This window comes from Schistocerca gregaria, chromosome X, assembly GCF_023897955.1.
Source record: "Schistocerca gregaria isolate iqSchGreg1 chromosome X, iqSchGreg1.2, whole genome shotgun sequence".
Lineage (NCBI taxonomy): Eukaryota > Metazoa > Arthropoda > Insecta > Orthoptera > Acrididae > Schistocerca > Schistocerca gregaria.
The window spans coordinates 817677308-817693216 of NC_064931.1; the positions used below are offsets into that span (position 1 = coordinate 817677308).

Consider the following 15909-nt stretch of genomic DNA (forward strand, 5'->3'; position numbering starts at 1 on the left):
GCCAATCTAAGTGTGTCAGAAACACACCTTGCTGCACCGCAAATGATGGCTGCAAGCACCTTAAGTAGCACAGTACTCCAGCAATCCATTGTAACTTTGGTTAACAGTTTCCCTGCAGTCAATTTCATTCCAACATTTTCCGGGAAACCTAATGAACAAATAAATTCCTTTCTACAAACTGTCTGAGATGTAGGCCATGCTTGCGCTTGGACAAATGATTTCCTATTAAATGTACTCTGCCTTATATTGCCAGGTGATGCCCGTACATATATCAAATCAGTCCAAACCCTTAGGGACACCTCCTCTTTTGTTACCTTAGAGGCTGGGTTGAAAGAGAGGTATTCGGACAGGCGTGACACCAGCTGTTACAGGGACAAGTTGTCCACCCTCCGCCAGAAGCAAGGGAAGGATGTAGAGACATTTGCTGACCGAATCTGTGCTGTGGCTTGCCGCACTTACATGCTGGGTTCGGAATCTACCCATAGTGAGGTGTTAATTGAGCAGGCGGAAGCCCGCTTGATTGATGTATTTATATGTGGAATCAGCCTGTATGTTGGAGGAGAGGTAAAAATAGCATCACCCGCCTTGTTGCTTGAGGCCACAGGACTCGTGATGATGTGAGAGGAGGTGGGGCATTTTATTGCCAGTTCGGTGTGTCTGAACGAACAACCGCATCCAATTTTTAAATACGAGCAGGCATACCAATGTTGCCAAAAGGCAGGCTATGCTGCTGCACACCTAATTGTTCTCAGTGTGGAACCATAGAGCATATGAGTAGAAACTGCCCACACAACCCAGGAAATGGAGCCCCTCACACAATCAGCAGAGGGAACAAGTCACAAAAAAATTCATCATGATCCCAAAATCAGCCAGGAAACAATTGAGGAGCAAGTCACGCTGCCAGACCATGCCCCCTGTAAAATTTATGCACCCAGTCCACCACGGTTTTGTAAATGAGGTGGTGAATATACTCCATGATGGCAATGTTCGAAGAAAAAAAAAAAGGTAAGAGTGCTTATCGACACTGGAGCGCAAACCAGCGTACTATTCCTAGGATATGGGGATAGATGAGTGTTAAAACCATCCTGTTACCACATTAGTGGTCCGAGTGAAGAAATAATCATACCCACTGGGTATTGCCTAGTTAAATTGAAAATTGGAGCCAGCCACTACCCTTTTCACATGGATGAAATCTGAAAACGAAGGCAAGATTTTGACGTCATCCTGGGGGATGATTTCCTCCATCACTATCAGAGTGTAGTAGATTACAGGACACAAACTCTCTGTCTTGGTGAGAAAACCCACCATTTCAGCAGCCTCCACATCATTCCGCCACAAGACGCTTGTGAAATGCGGCTGCTTCCACAAGTTCCTTCCGCACAATCATGGGCATTACATACAACTACCTCTGTTAGAATCAGCTGTGGCATGGGATGCTTTCTCTGGCTTGGGGTCAAATCCCACAAACTGCTGAGAACAGCCATTTTGGTGGACTCTCTCCATCAAAATGATGTCCTCGACAACAGGTAGATGTTCAACATGGCTTAACAACAGCAGAAGTGCAGGGAAAGAAATTTTATGTTCCTGTCTGTTGGACAGTTTCAGAATGAAAGAGGTAGAAATTCCTAGTGGCATCATTATAGCTAGTGGCCACGGCGTTGAAGAAAACCATCCTGTAAAACCTAACTGAAAACAATGGCTTCTGGGAAGGACCATATGTCATATTGCTCCTGTGCTCAGAGACAAATTTAAAGATAAGTTAGCTCATCTGTTTGTGGCTGACCAAAACAAATTGTACTCCATCTTGGAAGAACACTCCTAGTTATTTGAAGAAAGGCGTTATTTGCCAACTACTGACCTTGTTTACTATGAAATTCCCACCGGAGATGCAAGGCCCATTGTGCAGAAACCATATAGACTACCATACCACCTCCAGCCTGTTGTGGAAGAAACTATCCAACAGCAGCTAGAGGCAGGGGTAATGCAACCCTCTGCCAGCCCCTGGGCATCTCCAATTGTCATCATTCCAAAGAAACCAATCAATGGAGAGAAGGCCTACCGTCTTCATGTCAATATGAGAGTAGTAAATAAGGTAACCACTTCTGATACTTACCCTCTCCCACATATTGACGAAACACTGGACAGGCTAGGAAATTGCAAATACTTCACTACCCTTGATATGATGAGTGGGTGTAATTAAATACTGATTGCACCACAGGACAGGCCAAAAGCAGCATTTGTAGCTCCATCTGGTCTATATGAATTTTTGAGAATGCCATTCGGGCTATGCAATGCTCCAGCAACCTTCCCAGTTATATCAACCAAAAAAAAAAAAAAAAAAAGGAACAAGGCTTAAGCACCCACCTTGTTACTTTCCTTTACAAATGAACATTCTACCTCTACAATATGTATTTTATTCTCCCATGCTATGATAATTAATATGTCACCCTAGCCTTCCTCTCTGAAAGAGGTTATCAGAGCTTTACCTGCCCAGCCTGTTCTGCAATGCTGGCCTAGCCTAGTTAATCCCTAGTTTTAACCAGTATTTTTTATGTTCCCATGATACACCTAGTGTTCAGACAACTGCTCTATTTCCAATACCAATATATTTAATTCTAAATAAAAGTATCACATGGAGAAGTTATGGATCAGTATCAGGATATTGTATGAAGTAATGATTGCCTTAAGTCTCTACCTTCTCATTCCAAAGACTTCGTCCCTGAAATGGCACCATGTTTCAATAAGTAATTTTCCTGTTTGGACACTCAGAGTGATAATTAATAACATGCAGTACTAACTGAGAAATTTGCTCCTAACGAAGATCAATAACTTGATACTTTGACACAAAAAGAAACGCTAGATAACTCAATGATTATTCTTGTACTGTGGTCGCATGGCCTACACACAGCAGTCACACTCTAAATTCCTTCAACCGTCCCTCATGGATGCCCGTTCTTTTACAGGTTAACCCAGAAGGTAAGTACAACTGCTTGGTGGTACTGCGAAGTTGTAAACTTGTGCACTCTGCCTGTCAGAATCAAGTGAACTTGTCAACAAGGAGTCGCATGTGCGGCGGCCATAATGTGAAGGGCGGAGTCACTTCAAACACCTGGCGCTGCTGTTACCTCCCTGTCCCTCCCCAACCCATGCCGTCCCACTAGCCAGTGCTGGCTGTTTTCGACTGACTCCCCACCCCCCTCCTCCCCCCTTACCCTCTCTCCGTGCTCTGTCCATGTGCCTGACTGCCGCTGTTAAAGAGACCTTACACATATTAGAACATACTATCTTTGCTATCAACCAATGTATAGCAATTTAATACAGAAAGGTACCATCTTCTTATGTAATACCTATTTCAAACATGATTTCTTCCATCCTTCTGTCTCATACCCGGGTAACTTCAACAACTTGAAAGTCCACCCATAAATTTACTTGCACACCTAAACCCTTAACATGCCCACTGACCAGACTATAGCTCCGAGGGGAGTTTGGAAGCAAGTGACGTCCAACTGATGGAATGCGAAGCAGAAAGGCATTGCAATAACGAAGCGTGGCATTATGGGGTGTCTTCCCATGCACCGCAAAAAAAAAAAGCTATAGTAATTTTACCCATTAAACCCAAATAAATCAATTCATTAAGGAGAGGAGTTAGAGTACTATTTGCAACAGTCACTAACCCAACTGTAATATTAATTTACTTAATTTACATGGAGTGCATTTTATGAATGGTTAATTCAAATGTCCCAAGTAGTCATGAAAATTTTTCACTTAGAACATGCCAGAGCTGTTGCTGTGGTGCACTACACACACTGTGCAGCCACTCTGCTATCTCTGTGCTAGCCTGAAACCTGCCTCCATTGCAACATGTCTGCTTGTGTCTCTTGCCAGTTTTATAATGCTACCTGCTTTACCATGTACCAAATTTGATAACCTGCTTTTCCACTCAGTTTTGGTAGCACCCTGAAAGTTCCTACCATACACACATCACCACCAATAAGAGAACCCCCAAACAGGCAAATTTAAAAATTAATACCACGAATTAAATATTACGTACCTATTCACTATACCCCACACCTCAAACATTAGACTTATGATAATTGACTATCAAATTGTCCCCTTTATACTCCCAATAGCTTTACAAGTATTAGGAGAAAGCACACGACCCAAGAGAACTAGGCTTCAAGCCTCGGCCACAGCCGACAAGAAAAAAATAATTACAGGTAAGTCCGTCCCATTACTACAACATGATACTAAACCAGAACACTAAAAAAAGTACACCCCACCAGAAAACAGTGCCTAACCACTTCTTCACCACCCAGATATACACCAGAAGGCTCAGTATTATGTCCATTTTGTATGATTAGAGGTGTTGAGCAATGTCCAACCCTCTATGTGTTTCCAGTTGCTAGCTGATTAATAATTGATACCCAATAACTTGTATTTTTTCTCCCCTCATGATATTGTGTTACGTTTAATCATTTCACAATCATTTTGCTGCACAGAAAAGCCCTTACTATAGCCTATATGTTATACTATGCAGGTATTTTTTATAATTTATGCCATTTGTTTAGTACAATATGCATTTGTATTTTATATTGATGACACCAGTATGTAAAGACCCACCACAGCCCTGGATTCTAGATATGTTCCACTATAGTAATACTCTCATTATGTAGGATCCCCCTACAGTTTTGATACACGATTTTGTGAGTTAGCAATTCTGGAATCCTATTCTGTGCCATTTTCGTGCCTAGAGTTGGACTGGTATGTTTAGAAGAAAGGAAGCACCTGAGTTATCTAAGATACTCAATAGAGAAGAGTCGAATGTGTTCCTGAAGTTGAGTGGTAAGTGAAATAGATTTTGTGATAGGATAAAACTAAATAAGTTTCACCCAAGTAAGTGAAGAATTGTAGTTCACACCCCATGTGTGTTTCGCACATTTAAGAGTTCACCCAGATGAATAAAAATTTTCATTGTTGCTCACCCAACTATTTTTACGAAGTAATTTAGTAATGAAGTGAAGATGTTACAAGCGAGCATGGAAATCAGCATTGCTACCATTTGGATACAGTGCTCTGCTGTGTGTTTAGGAAGTAAGAGACACCCATTTGTTTATTAAAAAAAAAAAAAAAACACTCATGACGTAAAAAGACTGAAGCACCTGCTGAAATAAGCACTAGATTGTTGATGATTAGCACCCATGATGTGATGTCATGATTCAAGCGCAGTAATGCATTATCTTTTTGGAAATATATTTAGCAATAGACTTCCACCCTGATGAATAAAGGTTTTTATTGTACAATGTTCATGCCCCTGTTACTTCCCGGATTTTGGGAATTTTGTAGTAGTTAACCCCCACGAGACAAAATCAGCCCTATGGAAACTGAACAAAGTTCCTTCCTCGCCCATGCATTGCACTGGGTTACTACCATTGCTCTGAATTGCTCGTGTATTCATTCCAACCTCAACCATTACTTTGTACCTCCCTCCTCCAGGGCCATGTGCCTTACACGGTGCAGTTAGTGCCCACAGAGTGCCCAGCTGATCAGGTTATTCTTTCAGTTTTCACTTTCATAAATTGATCACCTACCTACCTCTTTCATCTATGCATCACTGACACATCATGATGAGGCTCACCTTCATCTGCACCCTGGTCAGTAGCCAAAGCTATTCAGACGTATTGCCTCCCCCCAGAGGGAGGGGGAAGGAAAAGCCTCGCATACGGATACCTTTTACATTTTTTCTTTGTTTGTACCCTCTTGTGATCGATTTATTTAGTGATGAGATGAATTCAGCCACTCTTGCCTCCTTAGGACTGGCATACTGTCTAGCAGAGAAACTGCCTGCTTCCCTCTTCTTTTTTCCTGGTGTGAGGGTTAAGCAGAGCTGTTTTTGCACCCAGCAACACAAACATACATTCACACACTATTATCCCCGAATGTTTGACACTGTCCTCCTACAATAATACTTCCTACTGTTGAGGCTATGTAACTTTCATAGTTCTGGGCAATGAGATACCACATACCCAAACCAGCTAGTTCACGTAGTTTGTGGCTGATTTTACTGTATGGCCACAACCATCCGAGAAGTTTTCTCGAAATTTCACCACCCATCTTCATATAGCATTAGTAATTACTGCACTCACCTACCAGTCATTTGTGCTAACTGTGAATTTGAAAGCTACTGCATCCATGTTTTTCCAGTATATTGACCCGATGTACAAGTTCATGTTATATGGAAAACCCATGAAATCCTTGTTATCAGTAAGAACCGCTAGACTCGTTCTGTCCTATCTGAGTGTGCCTTGCAAAGCTGCCAACTTGGGAAGTACTACATGTGTTCAACACTTACCCTTTACACCCATAAAAAAACGTACAAAGTTGCATTGTTTCTCACTGAGAAAGCAAGCCCCATCAGCAGCCATCTGGTTGTACCAATAATTGAACCCCAATATGTTGCTATAGGCAACAGTATTTTATACACTGTACCCCACCCAGTAACATACACTACCATGTGTTATGAGTACCTTTGAGCAACCCAGACCTACTGTGTGCTACTCAACAGTAGCGGTTTATTATTTAATAGCTCTCATTGCGATATCACTACCCCCACCGCTGAAGTGTTTGCTCACTTATCTTACGTCCATAACGTGTGACTCCCCTCCTCTCATGTGGTATTTACCAGAGGTACCAATGGTACTACTGTTGCCTAACAATTTGCCATCTCTTCCCAATCACTCATATCCCCATCTGATCCAATCTTTAACCAACCTGGTAAACAAAGAGACAGGGCAGATCACACTAGACAGTGCCACCACGCATATCACGGATTTGCACTACCACCAGTATTTCAGTCATATTGTCATTCCCAGTTCTGTATGTACACCTCTTATAATTATCCTTATTGGTTTATTGCTATGGGTAGCTTTTAGAAAAGAACGTTTTGCGAGACTTCAGTCGCCCCTCCCTGCTGTCCCTGAACAGCAGCCTCCTGGGAAATATCATGCTTAAGTTTTTGTAATGGGAACAGAAATGTTTCTTCTTGCCCCATACTGTAGTAGTCCAGTAGAAAACTGCCATGGTCTGAGTAGCGTGTTGTAGGAAAGGAATAATAAGTAAATAAAATACTTCCAAAAAGAAAAGGCATGGCCCTCCTTTAGGTATATGAAACAAAGTGAACCACTGTATGTGTATAAAGTAATGCAAAAGTGTTAATTCCTTCCCCCTTTGTGATCTGTGCTTCACCCCTTCCAGAATCCCCCACTTATATGCTCCGGTAGAAGTTGCAGTGCACCACAGCCCGCTGCTGCCCACAATGGCCATCGAACTTTGCCACTGCCAGTGTCAACAGCTGATCGCTGCACCATCCACCATCATCCAAATTTTGCTATGCATGATGTTAATACAAAAAATATTGTCATTCTTTCAATACTTTTCCTAAACAAAATTGCAAATTTAAAAAAAAATCAAAAATGTATTGTCAAAAATTATGTAAGGCTGTCCTTTGCAAGAGCCCCATAGTAACTGTCAATTTGCCTCCCCATGCTTCATTCCTGTGGAAAGGAGAAGGGTGTACAGTGTGGGCTGTTACTGAGTGGATGTAATATTACAAAAATTTAATTTTTTGTATTTAAATTGATGTTTGCCAGTGCCTTCCCTTCCGTCTGGTGGCTAGTTTCAGCTCGTAAGTCATGATGCATTATACTGGACAGAACCACTTCGAAAGTGACGTGTTGAAGCATCAGCAGCTAAACTCACGTGTTGCTGATGAGGTACTGCTACTAAACCACGTGTCTACAGTTTGGAGTTTGGAGGTGGCCACATGGGGATGGAGCCATGGCCAGCCACCTAGAGCAGACACGCTGTCCGTTCTCTTCTGCTGGCAGCTTCTGAACCAGTTAGACTCTCTCCTCTCCTGCTCTCTTGGGCAGCAGCCCATTCAGTTTTGGCAGCTTCTCTAGACCTGCCTTAAATCACTTTTTACTGAAATAAACTATCATGTCTATCATAAAATGCTTAAGTTCATCACCTCAACAGGTGCCTACTGCTTTCCGTTCCTCGCCAATCCTGAGGCATTAACATCTGGTGTCATTAACCATAGTATGAAGAGACCAGATAACAGATAACATTTGAGGCAACCTCTAGGGCTAACAACCTTAGTTGTAACATGGATGTGTATGCATCTGACATAAATTCAAGTCCACAAGTGTGATGACCCCTCATTTCAAGGAAGGTACCACAGGAGGTAAGTCCTTGAACAAATCCCTTGTCATGATATCCATGGTGAATGAGTCTAGTTTAGATTATGGGGGAGACTTGACATCATGCTGTAGATGAGTTGGGGTGTCTCAGCATATCCCAAACAGTCAAATACTCAAAACGAAAGCAATAACTTCTCTAACAACAATCAACTTAAATTCCTTTACACAAACTGGTAAGTTGAAAACTCTCACTAACATCGTGCTCAAAAATCTAATACCCATACTTACCATGCAACATAGTACATAAACAAACAGACCTTTGAATCTGAAGGTTATTGTTTCTTCTAAAAAACAAGGAGCCATGAGAACCAGTCTTTTTTAACTGGTTGCAAATTTCAAACCAGTGGATGACTGGCCATCTGTATTAATAACCAAATGTGCCAAAAAGAGATACCAAAACAAGAGTCCAGACCACCTGACAAAGATGAAACAGGTACAAATCAAGTGCCACATTGTCTGTCTGAAACAACACAGTGATTTGAGAAGATTCAGTAGTTGCAGAACTGTGGAAATATTCCCCTGGAAAACCAGATGACATTTTGCAACACCATATAGAAAGTATCTGGTTTGAGGAAACTTTACCAAAAGACAGGAAAACAGCCCAAATCCATACAATGCACAAGAAAGGCAGCATGAAAAACATCCATAACTAAGAGGAATATCTCTGCTGCCAGTAACATAATAAATTCTCTCACTTGGCATTCTGGAGCGTTTAGAAGCCAAAGTTGAGCAGCCAATAGGGGAATACCAAGGATGCTACAAGAAAGGTCATTCAACAACCAAATAGATCCATAACCTCAAAAGCATCATTAGATATTGTATTCTAAGGTGTAAACAGCATGTCTCAGTCTTCGTAGAGTTAAAGAAAGCCTACGATTCAATACAATGTGAAGTCCTGTTAAACATCCTTAATGAATGTGGTGTTGACCTTAAACTGCTGGCATTTAGAGCCACCATGACATACAGAAACTCCAAGATAAATTCCCTAGGTTACCTCTCCTTTTATATCAAAACATGAGTCAGTCAATGTGACCAGCTATCATGAATCTTCTCCACTCTGTATTTGAAAGAGTCACCAGGAGCTGGTAAACAAGGCTGATGGAAAACAACTGTAGCCCAATGAGAATTGGAACTAAATCCAAGGGAATCATGCTATATCATCTGCCTTTTTGTGGCAGATTGCCATTCTTTTGAACAAAATAGAAACTACTAGGATTCAATTTGAACTGTTAAAGGAAACCGCTACACAAACAGGCCTGTATATATTATTTGAAAAAATGGAAGTAGTGACTGACATTAGAGATTTCCCCCAAAACACTAGACAAAATGTGGAGACATTAGAAGAGCAGAGAAATTAAAATAGATCATTATGAAAAATGGATTGGACAAGGCAGCACTTAAGAAAGAAATATGTAAACTTGAAATAGTCTACCAAATGTTACTCATGATCTACAACAAAAAATATCTTTCACAGAACACTAAAATACATCACTATGAAATCTTTCTGAAGCCAGTACTTATGTAGACAGCTCAGATCCTATCCGCAAATGCAAATGAAGGCCTCCACAAAGAAATGGAGGAAAACAGTATGGAATCATTAGGGTACTGATGGGATTTAACAACAAGAATACCATCCTCCAAAAAAAATTCAACAATGAAGTCTATGGCAAAACAGAAACCATTACAGACTCAGTTTGCAAAAGACATGTATGATTTCACAGACACCTCAAATGAATAGATGGCAATAGTTGAAAAAGAAGAGCTTCAACTTTTTCTTTTATCAAACCCCAGATCACAATTTCCTTGTTTAAAAATACCAAAGATGACCTCCAACTCCTAAAAATTACACTGCAGATGCCTGAAACAGGGATCTCTTCTGTAAGAAGATAGTGATGAACAGGCTACACTGAAATGAGCAACCAAAAAGACAACACAATGCCTTTTGGATGGTGGAGCATAAGGAGGCCCACTCACAAAGGATGAGGGATATCTGGGCTGCATAGAAGACAAAGTTCACTATCAAATTAATGTGACTTAACATGTTCCTAGATGACCCAACAAAATAATAATAATAATAATAATAATAATAATAATAATAATAATAGTGCATTGCAAAGACAGGTCAATCAGAAATATAGTAAAAGAGACCTAAACAGTGAAAAAGAGTGAAAAAAATGTGCAATGCAAAAGTAACAGCTAGATTTCAATTCATATGTAGACAATGTTTCGATTGCAATTGACTGTCATATATTACTGAATAAATAAAAAACTGAGGTACATTACATGCTATGATGGAGAGATGAAACTGAAATTTAAATGAATAGACATGAAAGAAGAGAACTCCTTAGCTTTATAAAGACAGTTTATGATCTACAGTGTACCTGGTCTCTCAGAAGCATGAGTCCATTGTTGCCATCTGATACTTGAAGATTGTGGGTAACTTGCAGTGCCTTCTCACCTGGCTGGAGTTTAATAACATATTTTGATGGAAAATAACCAACTCTGCCAAAACATTTTCCTTTCCACCAGTCTTTGTCAGAGGCATCAATTACTGTCACCTTGTATCCAGCTCTGTAAAGTTAAATAAATCCTTAACACAATGGAAAATATACATAAAAGTTAAACTATTTAATGGAGGAAAGTAACAAATGGAAAATTACAGAAATTTTGGTCTCTCTGATGAAATACATAATTGAAGAAAAAACTGGGATGCATACAGTAGATTTAGCAGATAACATAAAGAAGCATTATACAGGGGTGTCCCAGGAAGAATGGTCATATTCAGGGATATGACAGCAACAATTATTCGAAACAAAAATTTCTAGTAAATGTGGACTGTAAAATGCATACCTTAAGAGTTATGAGAACTTGCTCATCTTTGGTATGATGAAACACATCTCTTAAACTCAATAAACTGACGACATGCTCACAGCTCTTAAGGAACACAATTTAGAGTCCATGCTTAGTTGACAATTTTTTCTTATTTTGGTCTATACTATCTCCTCCCAAACTATGGAAAGCAAAGAGCTTGCAGTAAGGGAGATTTGTTTCACGTTATCGAAGATGAAGAAGTGCTCATAGTTCCTAAGCTTTGCATTTTAGAGCCTGTGTTTACCACACCTTTTCTCTTCAAATGATCATCCTTTTCATATCTCTAAATACTGATCATTCCTCCTGGTCACCCTGTATGTTTTTTCTTCTTTTTTGGCATTAGCTTTACATGAGAGATTAATGATTTATGACAATTTTCATTCAAGTGAAATGCTATTATGTTTCAAATTAAATATAATGATGCCAACCTGATCTCAAATATTTAACAGTGTTAAATAAACAAACATGTTGTAAAAACAAGACTGTTTGGCATATACATATTACTAAGCTTTTTATGAAAAGAAAATACTGATAACCATTTCACATGTCCATATCTCAAGATATACATCAACTACTTGAATAACTTGTTCATGCTTGCCATGTTTCTACTATGGAATATTGGTGAGGACATTATTTGTAACAATAAAGTTTATACATCAAATGCTCATTTACACTATGGTCATCATCGTGGTAATGACACACGCTGGAATCTGGTTCTACGAGCAGTCCACCAACTGCATGTCAAGGCACCTGCTGTAAGCATACACCTGGACCACTGTTTCTCATCTTTTTTACTGTCATGGTTCATTAACTCATGGCTTTTCCTACACTGTGAATACAGCCTCAACCCCCCCCCCCCCTCCCCACATCCACCCATATTTCTTATGAGCAACATACTGATTTTAATTCAATTGAGATATCTCTGTTACTGGTCCTCAGGTCACTCTCCCTGCCCCTAAATAATTGAAACATGCCATAACTGAAACATCTGATGCAGACTGTGAGCTCTGAATGGTCAGGAATACAGGCAACTTTGTCAAGTAAACCCTAATTTATCTGTAAAATTGGAGGAACATATGAGACCTGCTGGTATGTTTGTGATCAATCATACTTCACATTTCCACTTAATTAACCTCATGATGAGTAGTGATAAATCATTGATATAATTCCACTGAGTGCTTCACAGATCTGGATCATTATGTCTCAGCTCAACGAGTTCCAGACATGGCTCTACTGTGACAGTATTTGGCACAGGGTTCATTTAAACTTCAGGAGAGAGAACAGCTCATTCTACCTTTGTCACAACGATACAAGCCCCAAGCAGCGATGGCAACAAAAGCCATTTTCTGCAGACCTTGTTTTACCCATGCTGGCTACCATTTCCTTTTGAGATGGTTCCATAGTGAGAGAGAAAGAAATATTTATGGTGACATCTCGCAACATAATTTCTACGACAGAGAGGCTTCAAAGTTGGGTGGTATGTGTACTAAGAGTCCACTCCAGAAGGGTGAGTCACAGCTCCTCTCAGCAGGGCAGACGCCATTTACTTCTGCAAGATCAGTGCCACAGAGGCCATTTCCATTTCCTCGAAGAGAGACTTAAAAACCTGTGAGGTGTCACAAGTTGCCTCCCCTTGAGTGCCTGGCTGCTGGGGTTGATGTAACAACACCACCAGATGAGGGTGCTACACTGCTGGGCAATACAACTACACTGCCAAGCGTCTTCACAAATGCTACCTGTGTTACTTTGGCCAAAAATGCAAAAAACAATGACACACAGTTGTTGACACTGCTGTTCAAAGAAGACAACATAAACCAGACAAGTACTGCATTGACTCCAGCTTCAGCAGCTGACACTATGTCAGAAAGTTTTCTCAGCTGTTGGCAGCTATGGAAGCACAGAATGCTGAAGCATAGGTTTGAGCAGAAGCTTGAGACAAGGTGTTATGTGAAAACACAAGATTCAAAAACCTCAAGGTTAGATGCTCAAATGTAAGTTTTACAAGAAGTAAAGAATTCATAGCTCCTCAGGTTGAAAGATACCGAAAAGTAGGTTAGATTTTTCATGTGACATTTTCAGGCCCACTTTTACTTGTGATATCTGATACTTTTTTGTTTTTTTGAAAGAAGTATGTGACAATTTTGAGTTCTTGTGACAACAATATCTTGTTTACTTGTTTATAACTAACATAAATAAATTTTGTCAGTTACAACACATTAGCATAATATTTCTCAAGGCTTGTCAAACAATTAATTTCATTTTAAAACAGTAAATTATGAGAAGGAAGATAATTTTAAAGATAAATGTCCCTTGAAAACTTTGTAACTTGCCATCATGTAATCTGTTCATATCATAGCAAATGACATGAAAATTGTGAAATTTTATTTATGCTGTTCTTCTTTGTTTTTTTGTACCTTTGTCCTGCATCAGAATAGGATTAGCATGGTTATTCATAGATATGGCATAGTTACTTTAAAGGTTATGTCCTTCCTGTTGTGACCCCATTACACCCTGAAGAGAATATATGTATCCCAACTGTCTGGGCGTAATGTTATTCATGTAAAGGTAGGCAGAAGTTTTCTAAATGTTTGTAGATCGTGTAACTGATATGGGACTTGGGTACCAACCCAATGTTCACCTAGTGGGATGTGGAAAAATGCCCAAAAACCATATCCTGACTGGCTGACACATAAACCTTCATCAATAACATCATTGTTAATATGCTGCGAGGATTCAATTCAGGGCCAGTGCACCTCCCTGCCCTCCAACAGGTGCTTCAACACACATGACTTGCTGCATTGGTAAATTTTATTTAAGCTGTTCCAGATTCAAAAGTTATTACTCATTATTTAAATAATTTCCTTTGTATATGAAAATATAGCAGGTTTTATGAAAACACTTATATTTCACATAAAGTCATATAACTGCAAATTGTAAAAAATATTTTGTAGGCATCCCATTCTGAACCCTCCATCTTTAAATTACTATTACTTAAAATATCAGTTGTCACTATTTTAGCTCTTGGATTTTTCCACATGTGAAAACACATATATTTGCCTAAATTTACACTTCTACGAAGACCAGAAATAACCAAGGATAACTGTAATGACTCTAGAGGTATCCAGAAATGTTCAATCGGACATACACATTTGCCAGGAAGGAGTTACTGTGGTAGTTATGAGTTGAGAATTTACCTTAATTTAATTCACTTTGAGTCAGTTGTTTCATTGTGATACTTTCTACTATTATCATCTGCTTTGAATACAGTTTTGGTGAATGAAGGTTCTTGTATACTTTAGGTGAAAATCCAATAAATAATCAAAAGAAGAATCATTTGAGCACTGCTCCCATTCATCATAAAGATCTAGCCATTAATTGTAAGTGGTAAAGATACTGAATGAAATGAGACTCCAGACACTGAAGTCACACTGAAAGTTAAGTAATCTTTCTGTGATAGCGTTCTTTACAAGAAAAATTAATTTTACATGCAAAAAAACAGTTCTTAACACTAAAAGTGCAGCTAGTGCACAGTGGGTGGACAAAAATATGGGAACACCAGAAACACAACAGGTTACCAATCCTACTATGGTGTAGGAAACTGGCTGGCATTTAAAACAGCTTTCAGTTATCTCAGAAAGGATAAATACTGGTTCTATATGGTTTTCAGAGACACTCATTACCATTTTTCCTTGCAAAATAGTGGAAATATACAATGAAACTATCATAATTATCATGTGGATGACGATTTTTTTTAGTCCTACAGTTAACAAAATTCTTGAAAAACATGAAGGTTAGGTACAGCTAAAACCTAATGAATTATTAAAATAATCAAGAAGGCTTAAAAATGCCAGATATTCCAAATAAAACTATGCAAAACATTCTCAATGACTTAAACACTTTTAATTAACAGTATAGCAATGTTTCATTGTGGTGGCTGTTCCAAGGAAAAAATCTGAATTTCTATCAGGAAATAGTTTTTAAAGTAGCAGTTTTTACAAGCAACAATTGGCAATGTATTACATATAATTTTCTGCATTTAGACCTAATGTGTAAATTATTGTAATGCTATGATAATGGTAAGTCAATAAGCAAAATTACTCTTTCTGAAGAGTACTTACTTAAGATCCAGTTCATCAGGATGACGAGACTTGAAATTATACAGTACAACATACAAGTTTGTTGGCAGGAGTCGGTGAGATTTCTGGAACAAAGAGAGTTGTGCATAGTTTTGCATGAAATCAAGCTGAGGTTAGGTTAAACAGCTGGTAATTTTACATTATAAAAATTGCATTCAATATCTGAGTAGTTACTGTAACTGGCATAACAATATTCCACAGAATACAATCGTTCCACCTGTACCTCTTCCTAATACAACAAAAGTTTCAATGTTACCAGTCTCCTTACTTAACTCTGCAACTGCATGCAGTACACTTTCTGGTTTCAGTTCTGACACTTGTGGATACATTATGTGTTTACTTTCAGATCAGCTACATCTGTATATCTACTGTTTAGCAACAAAATTAATGTGCAACCAACACATCAAAACCTACTGCATTTGAAAACGGCCCATAAGGCAGAATTGGACAATTATGCAAGATGTAATAAATTCGATACTTGTAAAAAAGTGTAAAACTTCAAAATATCCTTTAAGTGAAAATTTCCATTCAACAAAGTCCACTAATCTCCATAGTTTGTTGAAAAACCACAAAAACCGCAGTAATTTAAGAAGACAGAATACATTATATGAACTGTAGATGTGCTGGTACTGGATCAGTGCTCC

General features: G+C 39.1%; 1 protein-coding gene across 7 annotated transcripts in view; it reads right to left on the bottom strand.

The window, feature by feature from the left end:
• Window positions 1–15909, bottom strand: part of LOC126297890 (uncharacterized) — a 2130251-nt gene that overhangs the window by 17622 nt on the left and 2096720 nt on the right. For all 7 annotated transcript variants that reach the window (XM_049989191.1, XM_049989197.1, XM_049989196.1 and 4 more), the window contains 2 exons: window positions 15248–15330; window positions 10640–10829 (listed from right to left, as the gene is read on the bottom strand). In XM_049989191.1, coding sequence (XP_049845148.1) covers window positions 10640–10829; window positions 15248–15330 — 273 coding nt within the window. The remainder of the gene's footprint in view (window positions 1–10639; window positions 10830–15247; window positions 15331–15909) is intronic.